The 13647-nt window shown below is 46.7% G+C and overlaps 2 protein-coding genes across 2 annotated transcripts; one reads left to right on the top strand and one right to left on the bottom strand.

The window, feature by feature from the left end:
* Positions 1-1056: 1056 nt before the first annotated feature.
* LOC135171556 (tigger transposable element-derived protein 1-like) lies at positions 1057-2967 on the top strand. The gene is made up of 2 exons (XM_064138184.1): positions 1057-2338; positions 2387-2967. The coding sequence occupies exons 1-2, from the start codon at positions 1252-1254 to the stop codon at positions 2965-2967; spliced, it is 1668 nt and encodes a 555-aa protein (XP_063994254.1). The 5' UTR covers positions 1057-1251.
* Positions 2968-11485: 8518 nt separating this feature from the next.
* Positions 11486-13344, bottom strand: LOC135171555 (uncharacterized). The gene is made up of 2 exons (XM_064138183.1): positions 13332-13344; positions 11486-13242 (listed from the first exon to the last, which is right to left on the bottom strand). Exons 1-2 carry the CDS (start codon positions 13342-13344, stop codon positions 11486-11488), a joined length of 1770 nt encoding a protein of 589 aa, XP_063994253.1.
* Positions 13345-13647: the final 303 nt, after the last annotated feature.

Here is a 13647-nt window from a genome sequence, read left to right as displayed (position 1 = left end):
GCTGGCCCCCTTACCGGCCTCGAGTGGGATGAGCCCGGCAGGGCCCAGTTGAGGGTCCCCTGAGACCCCCTCCCAGTTCCCGCCGCGCCCCCTCTCGCCAGAGGCGACCTTCCTCTCCGGCCTTTACTGCGTCCGCTCAGAGGAGGCCGTGCAGGGGCAAGAGGGTCCCTCCGTAAGAGGGAGCCTTCCTCGCTCTCCTTTCCCTCACCCACGCGGACGCCTTCCCTGGCAGTTACTGGGGCACTCTACGGGCCACCTGGGCCCTTTGGTGCTCCCTCCCGCCCGCCCCCATCCACGGCGATCCCCGACCCACCTTGGTCAGCGACCGCTTCCACTGGGCCTGGCTGCGCCCGGGGCGCCTTTCCTCCCGCCGCTCTCCGCGGGGTCTCATAAAAACGAGCCCGACCGAGGCAGTAGAAAGGGGCCATCCCCAGACCCTGCAGGACCTCTAGGGACTGGGGGTCCCCACCCAACACCAGGTTGAGCCCGTCCTCGCCGCTCCGGCAGTCTCAGACCCTCCACTTACCTGTGGTGAGGGCCCTGTTCTGCCTTTTCAGCCTCTCGAGGGCCACAGCCGCCCCCACGGGTTTTCCCAGGAGAAAGGCCGTAACCCTGATCAGCTTTTGGAGCGCTTCCTTCTCCTCCAGGCTAAGGGAGGCCCCCTCCCAGGGTACCAAGGTGGGCACCACGGTCTTCAGCCATTCTGTCGACTGACTGTCCGTGCATGCCACCCATAGCACGCCATCGTCAAACCAGTGGCCGTCAAAACTCGGGAGCTGACCTTCTAGGTCAGTCCCGAACATTGCCGCCACTAGCGCTTCCTGAACCAGGTAGGCCTGCTCCCTCGTCAGGGACAGCTCAGGATGGCCAGTTGGCACTATGGCCATCCTGCCGCCACCTTTCGCCGCCTCTTTGAAGGAGGTTGCCTCTAGCCCTTCCAAAGCCCTTACCTTGTTCTTGGGCATGGCCATTTCGGGGGGAGTGGATCCGGAGGACCTATAGAAAAACAACGTTCTGCTTATGTCTTAGCCGCTTACGGCATCGGTTTGAGTCGTATCAGAGTTGTTTCACCGTACGTCTCGTTGATGACCAATTCTTTCTAAAATTTTGTCTGCACCGTCCATTCGTTCAGCTTTTTGCTGCTTAATTTGTGGTTTATTATTGGACAACATTACACAATACTATAAGTAGTATTCTTCATTTGTTCTAATATAATAATAATAAAGTAATTATTACCCCTAGATTTGCATCATGTCAAACACAAAAGAAACAAGGAAAGGATTAAAAAGAAAGTTTATATCGCTTGAAAAGAAAATCCAAATCTTAAATCGTTTAGAAGGCGGGGAAAAAATATCGTCTGTTGCAAAATCAACAAATTTGAATGAATCTACAATTCGAACCTTAAAGAAAAATGCAGATAATATAAGGAAAACTGTGGCAGATTGCTGTCCGATAGGTGCGAAACGTGTTACTCGCACACGAAATTCTAATATGGTAAAAATGGAACGGGCGTTAATGATCTGGTTGGAAGACTGTATAGCCAAAAAGATTCCTATCAGTGGAAATCTTATCAAGCAGAAAGCACTCAAAATCTACGAACATTTAAGAAATATTGGGCATTCTTATGCAGGGCTAGAAAATCAGTCGGTTGTCGCGAGTAAAGGATGGTTTGAAAAACTAAAAAAAAGGTACACATTGCATAATATTAAGTTTCAAGGCGAACAGGCCTCAGCAGATGTTGAGGCTGCCGAAAATTATAAGCTGGAACTAGCTAGAATTATCAATGAAGGAGGTTATTCACCTGATCAGATTTTTAAGGCCGATGAGACGGCATTATATTGGAAAAAACTACCATCTAGGACCTTCATTTCGAAAAATCAAAGGCGTGCTCAGGGGTTTAAACCTTCAAAAGAACGTATCACCCTTCATGTGTGCAGCAATCTATCAGGGAGCCTGATGATAAAACCCATGATAATAAATCGTTCTTCAACTCCCCGTGTAATGAAAAACATTAATAAGAGCCAATTGCCTGTATTCTGGCGATTTAATAAGAAAGCTTGGATGACTCAAGATTTATTTAAGGATTCGTTTTATAATTGTTTTATCCCGGCAGTGGAAACCTATACGATGGAAAAAAATTTGTATTTCAAAGTTTTATTGGTTATTGATAACGCTAGTTGCCACAACATAGAACTGGACCACCCAAATGTTAAAATTGTCTTCCTTCCTCCTAACTGCACGTCATTAATACAACCTTTGGACCAAGGAGTCATTCAAACTTTAAAAATGTACTATGCACGCCAACTTTTCCAAACCATTTTCGACAGATTAGAAAATGGTGAAAATAAAACTCTTACTCAAGTGTAGATGGAATTTTCTATTTTAGATTGTATTAGAACCGTGTCATCGGCTTGCGCGGAAATTAAACCATCAACGCTTAATGCGTGTTGGAAAGCTCTTTTACCTCAAATGGTTCAAGCAATACAAGATGATTCTACAATTTCACTCCCAGTTACAGAAATAGTAAACATTGCTTCTCGTTTAAACGATGAAGAATTTGCAGTAAACCATCAGGATGTAAGAGAACTAGTACTCGGGGAAGAAACTTTAGATGAGGAAGAACTGATGGAATTAATTGATGGACACACCTCAAATGCATTGGTAAACGAAAATAAGGAAAACGAATGGGTGCCAAAACTCGATTTACAAGATGTGAAAAAAGGGCTAAATTTGGCTAAAGAATTAGAACTTCATTTCATTGAAACTGATCATTCAACGGTGCGCAGTGCAAAGTTTAAAAGAGAGTTAAGAATCTGCTTAGCTCCCTCTAGAGAGATTTTAGTGGAGTTAGAAAAAAAAGCTACAATCCAAAACCAATGTGAAGATCAACCAAGTGAGGAAGACATTTTGCCCATTAAAAGAAGGCGAGTTAAGCGACTCATATCTGACAGTGAGGATGAGTGTTGAAAGATTACATCATTTTACAAAAGTCTTTCTTTTGTTTTTGTTGGAAAACAGTTTTTTAGTTTAGTTTTTGCTTCATTTTTTTCATCCTTTCCTTATATGTACTCTTCAATTCAATAAAAATAATTTATAATTTATCTTGTTTTTTGTATTTATTGGTCTCCATATAACGCGGTACGACTGAAGTGATTTGTATTTATTCCGAGTCTCTTGTAGCGCGTTTTCCATACAACACGGTAGACAGTTTCCATACAACGCGCTACGAATAAGCCTGGTTTGTACGGTTAAATCCGAGTTTCTTATAGCGCGGTTTCCATATAACGCGGTACGCACTCACCGCGTTATAGGAGGGTTGACTGTATTACATTGTACTGAACTATTTAGGAGGAACGGTAGGAGAACATCAGTCAGGGTCATCACCATGCTTTTTTACCTAGATGCCATTGGTAAAAAAAATATGGCGACCCCCATGACAGATTTTCTACTACCGTAGCCCCTTAGTACAATGAAATTAATATTTACAAAGAAAGACGTTAAAGCTGGTATAACAGCTGGTATCCCATCTTTTAAGTTGAATGAAACTGCACACGGTGTGCCAATTACATTAAAATCCGTTAAGTGGTTCAAGAGTCCATCGCGGACAAACAACGTGATACGGTTGTAAGTTTGTGGCGACTCCGACCTCCACGAGCTCCGGAGCGCCTGCGCAGACCGCCCCTGTCCCACCGCCTGGCAGGCAGACGATGGCGCCGGGGCAGGGGATCAGCACTGATGCGCAGCCGCAAGCGAAGCGCATGCGTAGGGCATGAGCTGAGCGCGGTTCACCGGAAGGAGATGAATTATTATTATTATTGTTAGTTACTGTGATTCCTGCATGCATGACAGGCATAGCATTTAGTGAGATCGACTGATTTACGTTTAGATACGCATACGATTGTACTTCGAATCAATATATATAATATCCAACACGTGGAATTCTTCTTTACCCGAGGTTGGGACTCAATATTGCTAAAAGTTATGGAGATATGGTGGGTCTCACATAAAACACACAAATATGTAGAAAATATTATGTTTATTGATTGCACGTGAGCAAAGATACAAAAGGGAAGCGCGTGGCCACGCCGCGTGTCGTACCACCAAAGGAACTAGACTATATCTAACCTAGGGACTAAAATGGCTGCCTCGTCGAGTCCCCTAGATCCATCCTCGGCACTAGTAATTGTTTGCGCCGTTGGCGCTGGCGCGTGCCTCCGTCGGTATGGCTGGACTCCGGTCGAGGCTGATCCGCCACAACCACTCCCCCCCCAGTGACCTGACTGGGTAGAGAAGGGAACGAAACTTTTTTGGGAATTTTAGCTACTTTGGCGTACGTTCTAAGCGGTAGGTCCATGTTTGTAGAGCGATGCTCCTCAGGTACAGTAATGAGTGGACTAGGCTCCGGAATGGGCTGTTCTTCCTGCTGGGAAGATAGGTCTGGGTCCGTCTTAGCGATAAATGCAGGCTTGAGTCTGTCAACAGAGATCGCTTTGGCGATGCCATTAATTTTTATGACGAAAACTCTGTCGTCCACTCTGTTGACTACTTCATGTGGTCCGGTGTAGGGCGGGTCGAGGGGTTTTTTAACAGTATCGACACGGACGAAAACGTGGCTGCAGTGATGCAGGTCCTTGAGGATGAAGCATCGTGCCTTGGTGTGATGGGCAGTGGTGGTGGGCCGCACCCGTCTCAAATGGTCACGGAATTTCTCAAGAAAGAAATTCGGGTCTGCTGGTAAGCTCTCCGAGGTGAAAAATTCACCCGGGATTCGGCGCTCTGTACCATATAGGAGCTGCGCAGGTGAGGCTCTCAGGTCTTCTTTGAAAGCTGTTCGCAGTCCGAGCATGACCGATGGCAGCAGGTCTGGCCAGGGTGTTGGAGCATTGCACATGAGCGCAGCCTTCACCGTGCGGTGCCAGCGTTCCATCATCCCGTTGGATTGTGGATGAAACGGGGTGGTGTGAATCCTCTTGGCTCCCACCATTCTGGCAAAGGCGGTGAAAAGCCTGGACTCGAATTGTGAGCCTTGGTCCGTGGTGATGCGCAGTGGGGTTCCAAACTGGGCGATCCAGTGGCTCCAGAAGGCAGTCGCGATGGTCTCTGCTTCGATGTTGGTCAACGGAACAGCCACAGGCCACCTGGTGAACCGGTCTATCATTGTGAGACAGTAGCGCAGGTTTTTCACAGGAGGTAGCTCGATGATATCCAGGTGGACATGCTCGAACCGGTTGTCCGGGACACCGATATGCGCAGGCTCCATGCGGTTGTGACGCTGGACCTTACATTGTTGGCATGGTATGCACTCCCTGCACCAACGTGCTGCGTCACTCTTGATGCCGGGCCAGATGAACTTCTCCTTCAGATGACGGGTGGTGACTCGCCTGCTCGGGTGTGCTGCGGCATGGACGACGTCGAACGCTTGTCTGCGAAGGCTCTTTGGGATATAAGGGCGGATCCAGTCTGTCGACGTGTCACAAAAGATTGGATGGTCTTCAGTCACCAACCGTTGCGGTTTGCAGGAGGAATCCTCCCTGCCCAACAGGCTCTGGAGCTCCTCGTCAGACTCCTGGGCAAGCTGGATGGCTTCTGGGCTCAGGATCCTGGGCATGTCAATAGTATCGACACGCGAAAGGGCATCAGCGACGACGTTGTCTTCTCCCCTGACATGCACGATCTCGGTGGTGAACTGGGAGATATAGCCCAGTTGATCCACCTGTCTAGGGGAGGCCTTTTCTAGACGTTGGGAAAAGGCGTAGACTAGAGGCCGGTGGTCCGTCTTGATGACAAAAGGACGGCCTTCCAGGATGTGTCGGAAGGATTTCACTGCACAGAAAATCGCCAGGAGCTCGCGGTCATATGCGCTATATCGGGACTCTGTTGGACTTAACTTGCGCGAGAAGAACCCGAGGGGCTTCCAGGTGTTGTCCTCCCATTGCTCCAACGCCGCTCCGTTGGCGGTGTCTGATGCATCGGTCGCGAGCGTGATTGGTGCTGTGGGAGAGAGGAAGCTGACTCGAGCTGCTGCAGCTATTTTCTGCTTGCATTGCAGGAAAGCTGCTTCGGCTTCCGGGCTCCAGGGTATCTTCCGCTTGTCGTTCTTCCTGGAGTCCTTGATCAAAAGGTTGAGCCGCGTTTGGTTGTGGGCTGCATGAGGGAGACATCGCCGGTAATAATTGAGCATGCCGAGAAACCTACGAAGCTCGCTGATGGTATCAGGCTTCGGAAACTCAATTATTGACTGCACCTTGCTCTCTGGAGGAGAGAATCCCTGATGGTCGAGCTTGTACCCCAGGTAGGTCACTTCAGCCTGGCCGAATTGGCATTTGGTGGCGTTGATGCTGAGGTGATTGTCCTGAAGAATCCTCAAGATGATCTCGAGATGTTGGAGATGTTCTTCAGGGGTCCTGGAGTACACGATGAGATCGTCGATGTAACAAGCTGCAAAGTCGTAGCCTCTGAGGAGATTGTCCATGTGGCGCTGGAACGTTTGGGCAGCGTTGCGTAGCCCTGGAGGCATGCCAAGAAATTCGAACAGGCCGAAGGGTGTTGTAACAGCCGTCTTGGCTATGTCCTCCTGGGCTACAGGGATTTGATGGTACGCCCGTACGAGGTCCAGGGTTAAAAAGACCTTACAGCCATGGCAACGCTGCAGAACATCCTCTATGATGGGTAGTGGGTATCGGTCTGGCACGGTGCGCTGGTTGAGACCACGGTAGTCTCCTGTTGAGCGCCAGCCTCCCTGTCTCTTGGGCACCATGTGGATTGGGCTGGCCCACTGGCTGCTGGAGGGTCTGATCACCCCGTGATGCAGCAGAGACTGGATATCTTCACGAGCTGCTTGTAGCTTATCCCCAGCCAAGCGTCGTGGTCGCTCTGCAACTGGTGGACCACTGGTGACGATGTGATGAGCTACTGGACTGTCTATTTGTGTCCTGGGGGCTGCAGGGGGCTTCGTGACGTCTACAAACTTCACCAGAAGCCGACGAACATCAGGAGACAGTGCTGCGGGATCCTTGGAGACCGTGGAGACGCTGAAAACGCTAGTTGGGCGAACCTCTCCAGATGCTGAAAGGTCCGTAGTGGGATCAATGAGGCGTTTACCTCGAAGATCGACGAGCAGGCCATAGTGCAGAAGCAGATCCGCACCGATGATAGGGACCTTGACGCTGGCGACAGTGAAATTCCACGTATAGTCGCGTCGAAGTCCGATGCAAAGCGTGAGCAGCAGTTGGCCGTAGGTGTCGATGATCGTATTGTTAGCCGCATACAGTTTAAGGTCAGATGGGGTGCGTTGACGACTGCAGGATCTTGGGACTATGGATATCACAGACCCTGAGTCGATGAGGAATCTTTGGCCATTAGATCTGTCAGAGACAAATAAACGCAATTTCTTGATGGCAGCATTGTTGTTTCAATCCGAGCTGCCGCAGGCTGCCTGCACCGGCGGCAGCATCTCTAGTTTAAATGTTGACTAAGAGGCATGCCGGATCGCGAACACGGAGGCGAACATTGTCTAGCCCTGTCTCCAAAGCGTCTATGGTAGTAACAGAGTCCACGCTGCAATTGCGATGTAGGTGAGCTGGCGCGTGGGCGAGAGCGTGCGCGTGAGCGTGACCTGCTAGAGGGGTTGCCCACTCTCATGGATAAGTGGTGAAGGCTCTGGACTATAGACTCGATCGACCTCTCAAGTGCAGTCACCCTCTGGTCCAAGATGCTCGGGGCTGCAATGCCGGGATGGTAGCTGCTGGCTGCCATGACCTGAGTCGAGGGGAAGCTAGGCTGAGCCTCAGGCACAGTAGGCTGGTACTTGGTCGCCATGACGTAGCCACCGGAGTTATTCTCCATGGCATTGTCGGCTGCTTCTGCTAGCTGGTCCAGCGTGCTATTCCCTTGGACGACTTTAAGGGTTCTGCTAACCGACTCGGGGAGCAAGGCTAGCCATCGGTTCCGGAGAAGCTCTTCGGAAGCTCGGTTGCCAGCGAGGGTCCTCATTTCCCTGAGGAGTTGGCTAGGCTTCTGGTGCCCGAGGGAAAGTTCTGTCAGCAGTTTGTGCAGCTGGCGGTCAACTGAGTCACTGAACCGTTTAATTAGATGTGCCTTAAGCCAAGGGTACTTATCGTTTGCTGGTGGCGCCCTGAGCAGGTCGGTAACTTCCTGGAGGGCTTCAGGCTTCGATGCTGCGATGACTTCGTAGTACATCGTGTTGTCGTTCCGAATATTCCTTGAGGCGAACTGGGCCTCGATGTGGATGAACCAGATCTCTGGATTGGTAGCCCAAATTCTGGTAGCCTCAGCGGTGCGACTGCCTGGACGTGCGCATCAGCAACGACCTGGGCACTGCAGGAAGAGTACCCTGGCAGGGAATGATTGGTAAAGCCACCTGGCAGTGTGTTGGTGTTGTCGGACACTGGAAGTGGGCTGTGGGGGGCCACTGGTGGGACGCTGCCAGGCACCGCTTGGCTCTGCTGCTGTTGTTGATGCTGGGTCAGTTGTTGCTGCGGCAATTGTTGGGTCGACGAATGGTGTTGTGCCAGTTGTTGCTGCGTTAACTCGCCCTGACGGGTCGGCGATCGGTCGAGCGTCATCCTGGATCTGCACGTGTGGGTGGTACGCGTCTAGACAAAGGTTATACACTTGCGCAACACAATTTTTCAAATCACGTCGGGGTCACCAATTATGGAGATATGGTGGGTCTCACATAAAACACACAAATATGTATAAAATATTATGTTTATTGATTGCACGTGAGCAAAGATACAAAAGGGAAGCGCGTGGCCACGCCGCGTGTGTCGTACCACAAAAGGAGCTAGACTCTATCTAACCTAGGGACTAAAATGGCTGCCTCGTCGAGTCCCCTAGATCCATCCTCGGCACTAGTAATTGTTTGCGCCGTTGGCGCTGGCGCGTGCCTCCGTCGGTATGGCTGGACTCCGGTCGAGGCTGATCCGCCACAAAGTTTCAATAGCAGCGCCATCTCTTGAGTACTTACTCAACCCACTCAATGCATATCGCCAACTGTTAAAATCCTTTGGAGTTAACAGATTAGAATGTTTGCGAATGTCAAATAATAGACAAATAATTTGCAATAAAATAATACTGCGACTATAAATTAAGGTGTAAGCTATCCCATCTTTTAAGTTGAATTAAACTGCACACGGAGTGCAAATTTCATTAAAATCGGTGATGTAGTTCGCGGACAAACAACGGGATATGTTTGTAGGTTTCACGTAGCACCGCCATCTATGGATTATTTACACAACCCACTTAATAGAGATCGCCATCTGTTAAAATCATTTGGAGTTAACGGATTAGAATGTGGGTATATCAAATATTAGACAAATAACTTGCAATAAAATAATATTGGGACTATAAATTAAGATGTAAGCTATTCTACTATGTAAGTTGAATCAAACTGCACACTAGGATGGCCCATAAGTGAAGGAAATCGAATTTCACCCTGCCTATTCGTGGTACACATAGCTAAAAATATCAGGATCATATGTGAATTTTTTCGGATTTTTAAAAACATTTTTAGAGGTTGCGCCAACTGGTTTCATTTCTTATGGACTTTTACACGTGACGAACAGACCAAATGCAATAATAATTTTTTTTAAATACAATGACTCGACCTTTCGTTATGAACTCTCGTACACTTTCCGGCAGAAAGGCTAAGAGTATGATAAGATTTTTCTCCCAACATAAAAACGATTTGTTATTAAAATAAAAATCGTAATTTCTGTTCAATTTAGGGATTTTCGGTGGTGTCTACGACGCTTCGGGAGTTTTCGATATTCTTCTCAATTCAGTTAGATGATCATTGAACTATCTGACTATCATTTAGAGGAAAGAAATTTTTTTTTTTGCAAATGCAATGTGGTGAAAAACAGGAAAGAAAATTGTCAAATTTTCGTGTAGAGACAGGTGGCCGACTCATCCGGTGCTTTTATGACGGTCGTATACAGTGAAATGGAACCTAGGCAAAAAAATTTGCCCTGCCGGACTGACCATTCCTGAAAAGGAACTGAACCCGTAGTACGTTAAACTGGTTATGGCATATAATTTAATTTCGAATATGAAGATCTCTCAATTATTTATATTTTTATTACAAAATAGACATTGTTAATTTAATCAATTTACAGAAATTTCAACAAAATTTGAATCGTAAAAATAGCTTAATTCTAAATTGATTTTTGATGTTTCGTAAATGTCGGAAATAAGCCCCTTAGGTACTACCTGGACGATACCCGAAGCACCACCGCGGTCATTCCTACTACCTGACACGGGACCATCATTGAGGGTATTTAACTTCTACCTAATTTTTATAACCCTTAACCGCCAGTAGGTCAGACATTTTACTTGAACTTAAAACGCTTCGCGCAACCACTACAATTTGTTGAAATTTTTTTTGGAAAATTTTCTTGGGTAGTCTATTAATGGAAGAATCATTTTCCGGGATAGGCTCTCAAACATTAGGGGATCCGAAAAAATGGGCCATCCTACTGCACACGGTGTGCAAATTTCATTAAAATTGGTTGAGTAGTTTAAGAGTCCATCGCGGACATACAACGTGACACGTAATTTATATATATATCTATATATATAAATGCACACGCATGCATGTTGTGTGTAAATGCATGTTTTTATATATCTATACAGGGTCCTTTTTATGATATTGTTAAGGGTGCACCGGCGTGTTTGGGGGGTGGTTTGGAACCGAAAAGTCCTTTTCCACTTTTCGCTCCGACGCACCCCTATCGAGATATGGGGGTGAAAAGAACGGCCAATGGGGCGCGAGCTTTGCGCGGCTGTACGTCCGTGTGCCGCGGATAAGCGGTGTGCGTGCTTCCCCTTCTCCACGGACGGACGTTCCATTCAGCTAGTGTGAGGAAGAGAGGGGGGGAAAGATATTTCTCTCTCAATCATTGCCAATTTCAAGACAATCCTTTGGGGGGGGGGGGTAGAGGGGGTGATTAAATTACATAATTAATGTTTAAAATTGTCGAAATAATAATAAACGCGTTACATAATAAACGCGTTTTCTTGATTATCAGAGAATCAAATTGTCTACAACAAATGTCTTATGGTGGGTCCCGTAAATCCTTTTGTTTATGTAATAATTGGATTTAAAATGTAAACAACAATCCGCGATTAATTATTAAACTAAGACATCTACGCGATTTTTCGATAAGATAATTAATGTGTAAAATTGGATTTCTCGCAAAAAAACCGTCTTGACAAAATGTTGTAAACCTATTTGTTTACAGGATAATTGGCGAAACGTGTTAATTGGTGGAAAAATGCTGAAAATCGCGGGCATCCCCCTTGGCGTTCCAAAGCTAATTATTTAAATGTTAATTATCATTTTTTTTTTTTTTTTTTTTTTATTAATGCGCGAAACTTTACAAGTTCATACAGCATGATATATATACAAAGCTTATTGGTGTTTTCTACATTACGTAGCAGACAGTCTTATCTCTGTGGAGGGTTACACTCTCAGATTGCTCTCATGGAGAAAGGTCGATATAATTTCAATGCACTTAGGGTCTAACTCTTTTAGAATCTTTTTGCTGCTATAAGGACGCCAGAGTTGGTTCTTCACAAATGAACAGTACATTCTACACCTGGGAGCGTCGTGTCTAGGACAGTCCCAGAGAACATGGTCAATGTCCTCGTCAGGGCAACCACACTCACATTCAGCTGAATTTATAAAATTTTTTCTTTTCAAGGAGGCTGCACGGTGATAGTGGTTGGCCTTGGCTCTATTGACCCATGCTATCGTTGACCGCCGATATTCCTTGTTGTGGAACCAGGGTTTTCTGCTATCTCTGTAGAATTCCTTGAAAAATGTTTTGCCGTTACCTCTGGCGTTGTCGTTTCTCCCTTCCTCTATACAAATTTCTAGGGTAGATTCTAGAGACTCTTTCTTCATATATTCCCTAAAGTCGGTAAACGGTACTGGGAGTCTGAAGTTGGGGAGTAAATCCGTGGCTTCCCTGGCCAGTCGGTCGGCTTCCTCGTTACCCTCAATTCCCGTATGCGAGGGAACCCACTCAAATTTTATGCTATTTTGATTGTTATTGTTCTGGTTGAATTCTTCAGTTTTTTTTATTTCTAGTAACATTTTATTGTCTCTGATGTTATGGGTTGGTCGTGATAACGAAGTGGGGGCACTGAGGGAGTCCGTTACAATGATATAATCATGGTTGGGTGAGTTGACAGCGATTTTTATGGCCTCATCAATCGCCAGACATTCAGCGGTAAACACCGATGCCCGGGGATTGATGCTGAGAGATCTCGCCAACTTGAGACGCGGTGAGAAACAGGCCGAGCCCACAGAATTCCCGTTTGGTTCTTTGCTACCGTCAGTGAAAATTTTGATGGCATTTCGTTGCCTACGATCTATTTCTGGGGAGGTTTCTGTTGGCTCGTCCTCAATAGCAGGACTAGCAACGATTGTCCTGTATTCGTACAGGTACATGTTGAAATGATCTTCCATGCACAACTCTTTGATCATCTGGATTAACTCTCGTATGCACTTTTTAATCATACGTTTTTTGTCATTTGGTATAAATTCGTCATTCTCAATCATGGCGTGAATGGTCGACGAGACCTGTGAATTGCGGTTGGACAGAACTTTGATAAGAAAATTCTTGCAGAGAAAGATTGAGCGTTTTTCAATGAGCGGAAGTTTACTCTCCGCAAGTAGGACATTAGTTGGAGTAGATACTCTGTATCCTAGACAATACCGAATCGCAGCGTACTGAAGTCGTTCAAGCTTATTCGTGTCTAGTTTAGAGATTGGGGATGAGATGAATGAACTGTAATCGATGATTGAACGAACGAAGGATTTAAAGATTATTAGTAGGGTATCTGGATGAGCACCCCACCATGTGCCTCTGAGGAATTTTATGATGTTAAGGGATTTGAGTGAGGATCGTAGGGTTTTTGCAAGCTGGGGCTTAAATGATAATCTCTGGTCGAATATGACTCCTAGAAATTTTGCCTCTGGAGAGCAGCGGATTAGGTGGTCATTGATTTTTATCCTTGTGCGTGTGGGCGGTTTTTTGCTTTGATGGAAATGCACGAGTTGCGTTTTCATTGGAGACAATGAACGTCCAATCTCGCTGAGGTTGGTGTCTATTATTCTTGCTGTTTCCTCAAAGGTTGATTTCATAGACGCTACGGTTGGTTGGCTTGTGTATATTGCGACATCATCAGTGAATTGAGAGACCACGACTTCGGCTGGGAGATTTTCGACAACCGAGGAGACGTAGATGATATATAATACGGGGGAGAGGACCCCTCCCTGTGGTACCCCCTTGTAGACATACCAAGGGCCTTCATTATATAAGGATGCGATTTACCTTTCATGGGTTAGGAACTTAATAAATCTGACTGTAGGTAAGGGGCACCCGATTGCTGCTAATTTCTTGAGGAGGATTTGGGGATTTACCTCGTCAAAGGCTGATTTCACATCTAGGAACGCCGCTAAGGTTTCCTGCTTCTTTGAGAGATTGGAGTCGATATGAAGTAAAAAGTTAGACAAGTTATCATGGCAAGATTTGCCTTTGCGAAAACCATTTTGGGAGTTTGGGAGGAGGCTTTTATGCGCCACCCACCACTGGAGCCGATTCTTCAACATTGTCT

This window comes from Diachasmimorpha longicaudata, chromosome 20, assembly GCF_034640455.1.
Source record: "Diachasmimorpha longicaudata isolate KC_UGA_2023 chromosome 20, iyDiaLong2, whole genome shotgun sequence".
In the NCBI taxonomy this organism is placed as follows: Eukaryota; Metazoa; Arthropoda; class Insecta; order Hymenoptera; family Braconidae; genus Diachasmimorpha; species Diachasmimorpha longicaudata.
The sequence above is the reverse complement of the archived record's forward strand: the minus strand, read 5'-3'. Positions and strand labels throughout refer to the sequence as shown.

Bases quoted from the DNA above. Each gene is read 5' to 3' on its own strand.
- LOC135171556 (XM_064138184.1), top strand. From the start codon at position 1,252: ATGTCAAACACAAAAGAAACAAGGAAAGGATTAAAAAGAAAGTTTATA. The intron at 2,339-2,386 runs GTGAAAATAAAA...TTTCTATTTTAG, and splicing joins TTTCGACAGATTAGAAAATG to ATTGTATTAGAACCGTGTCA.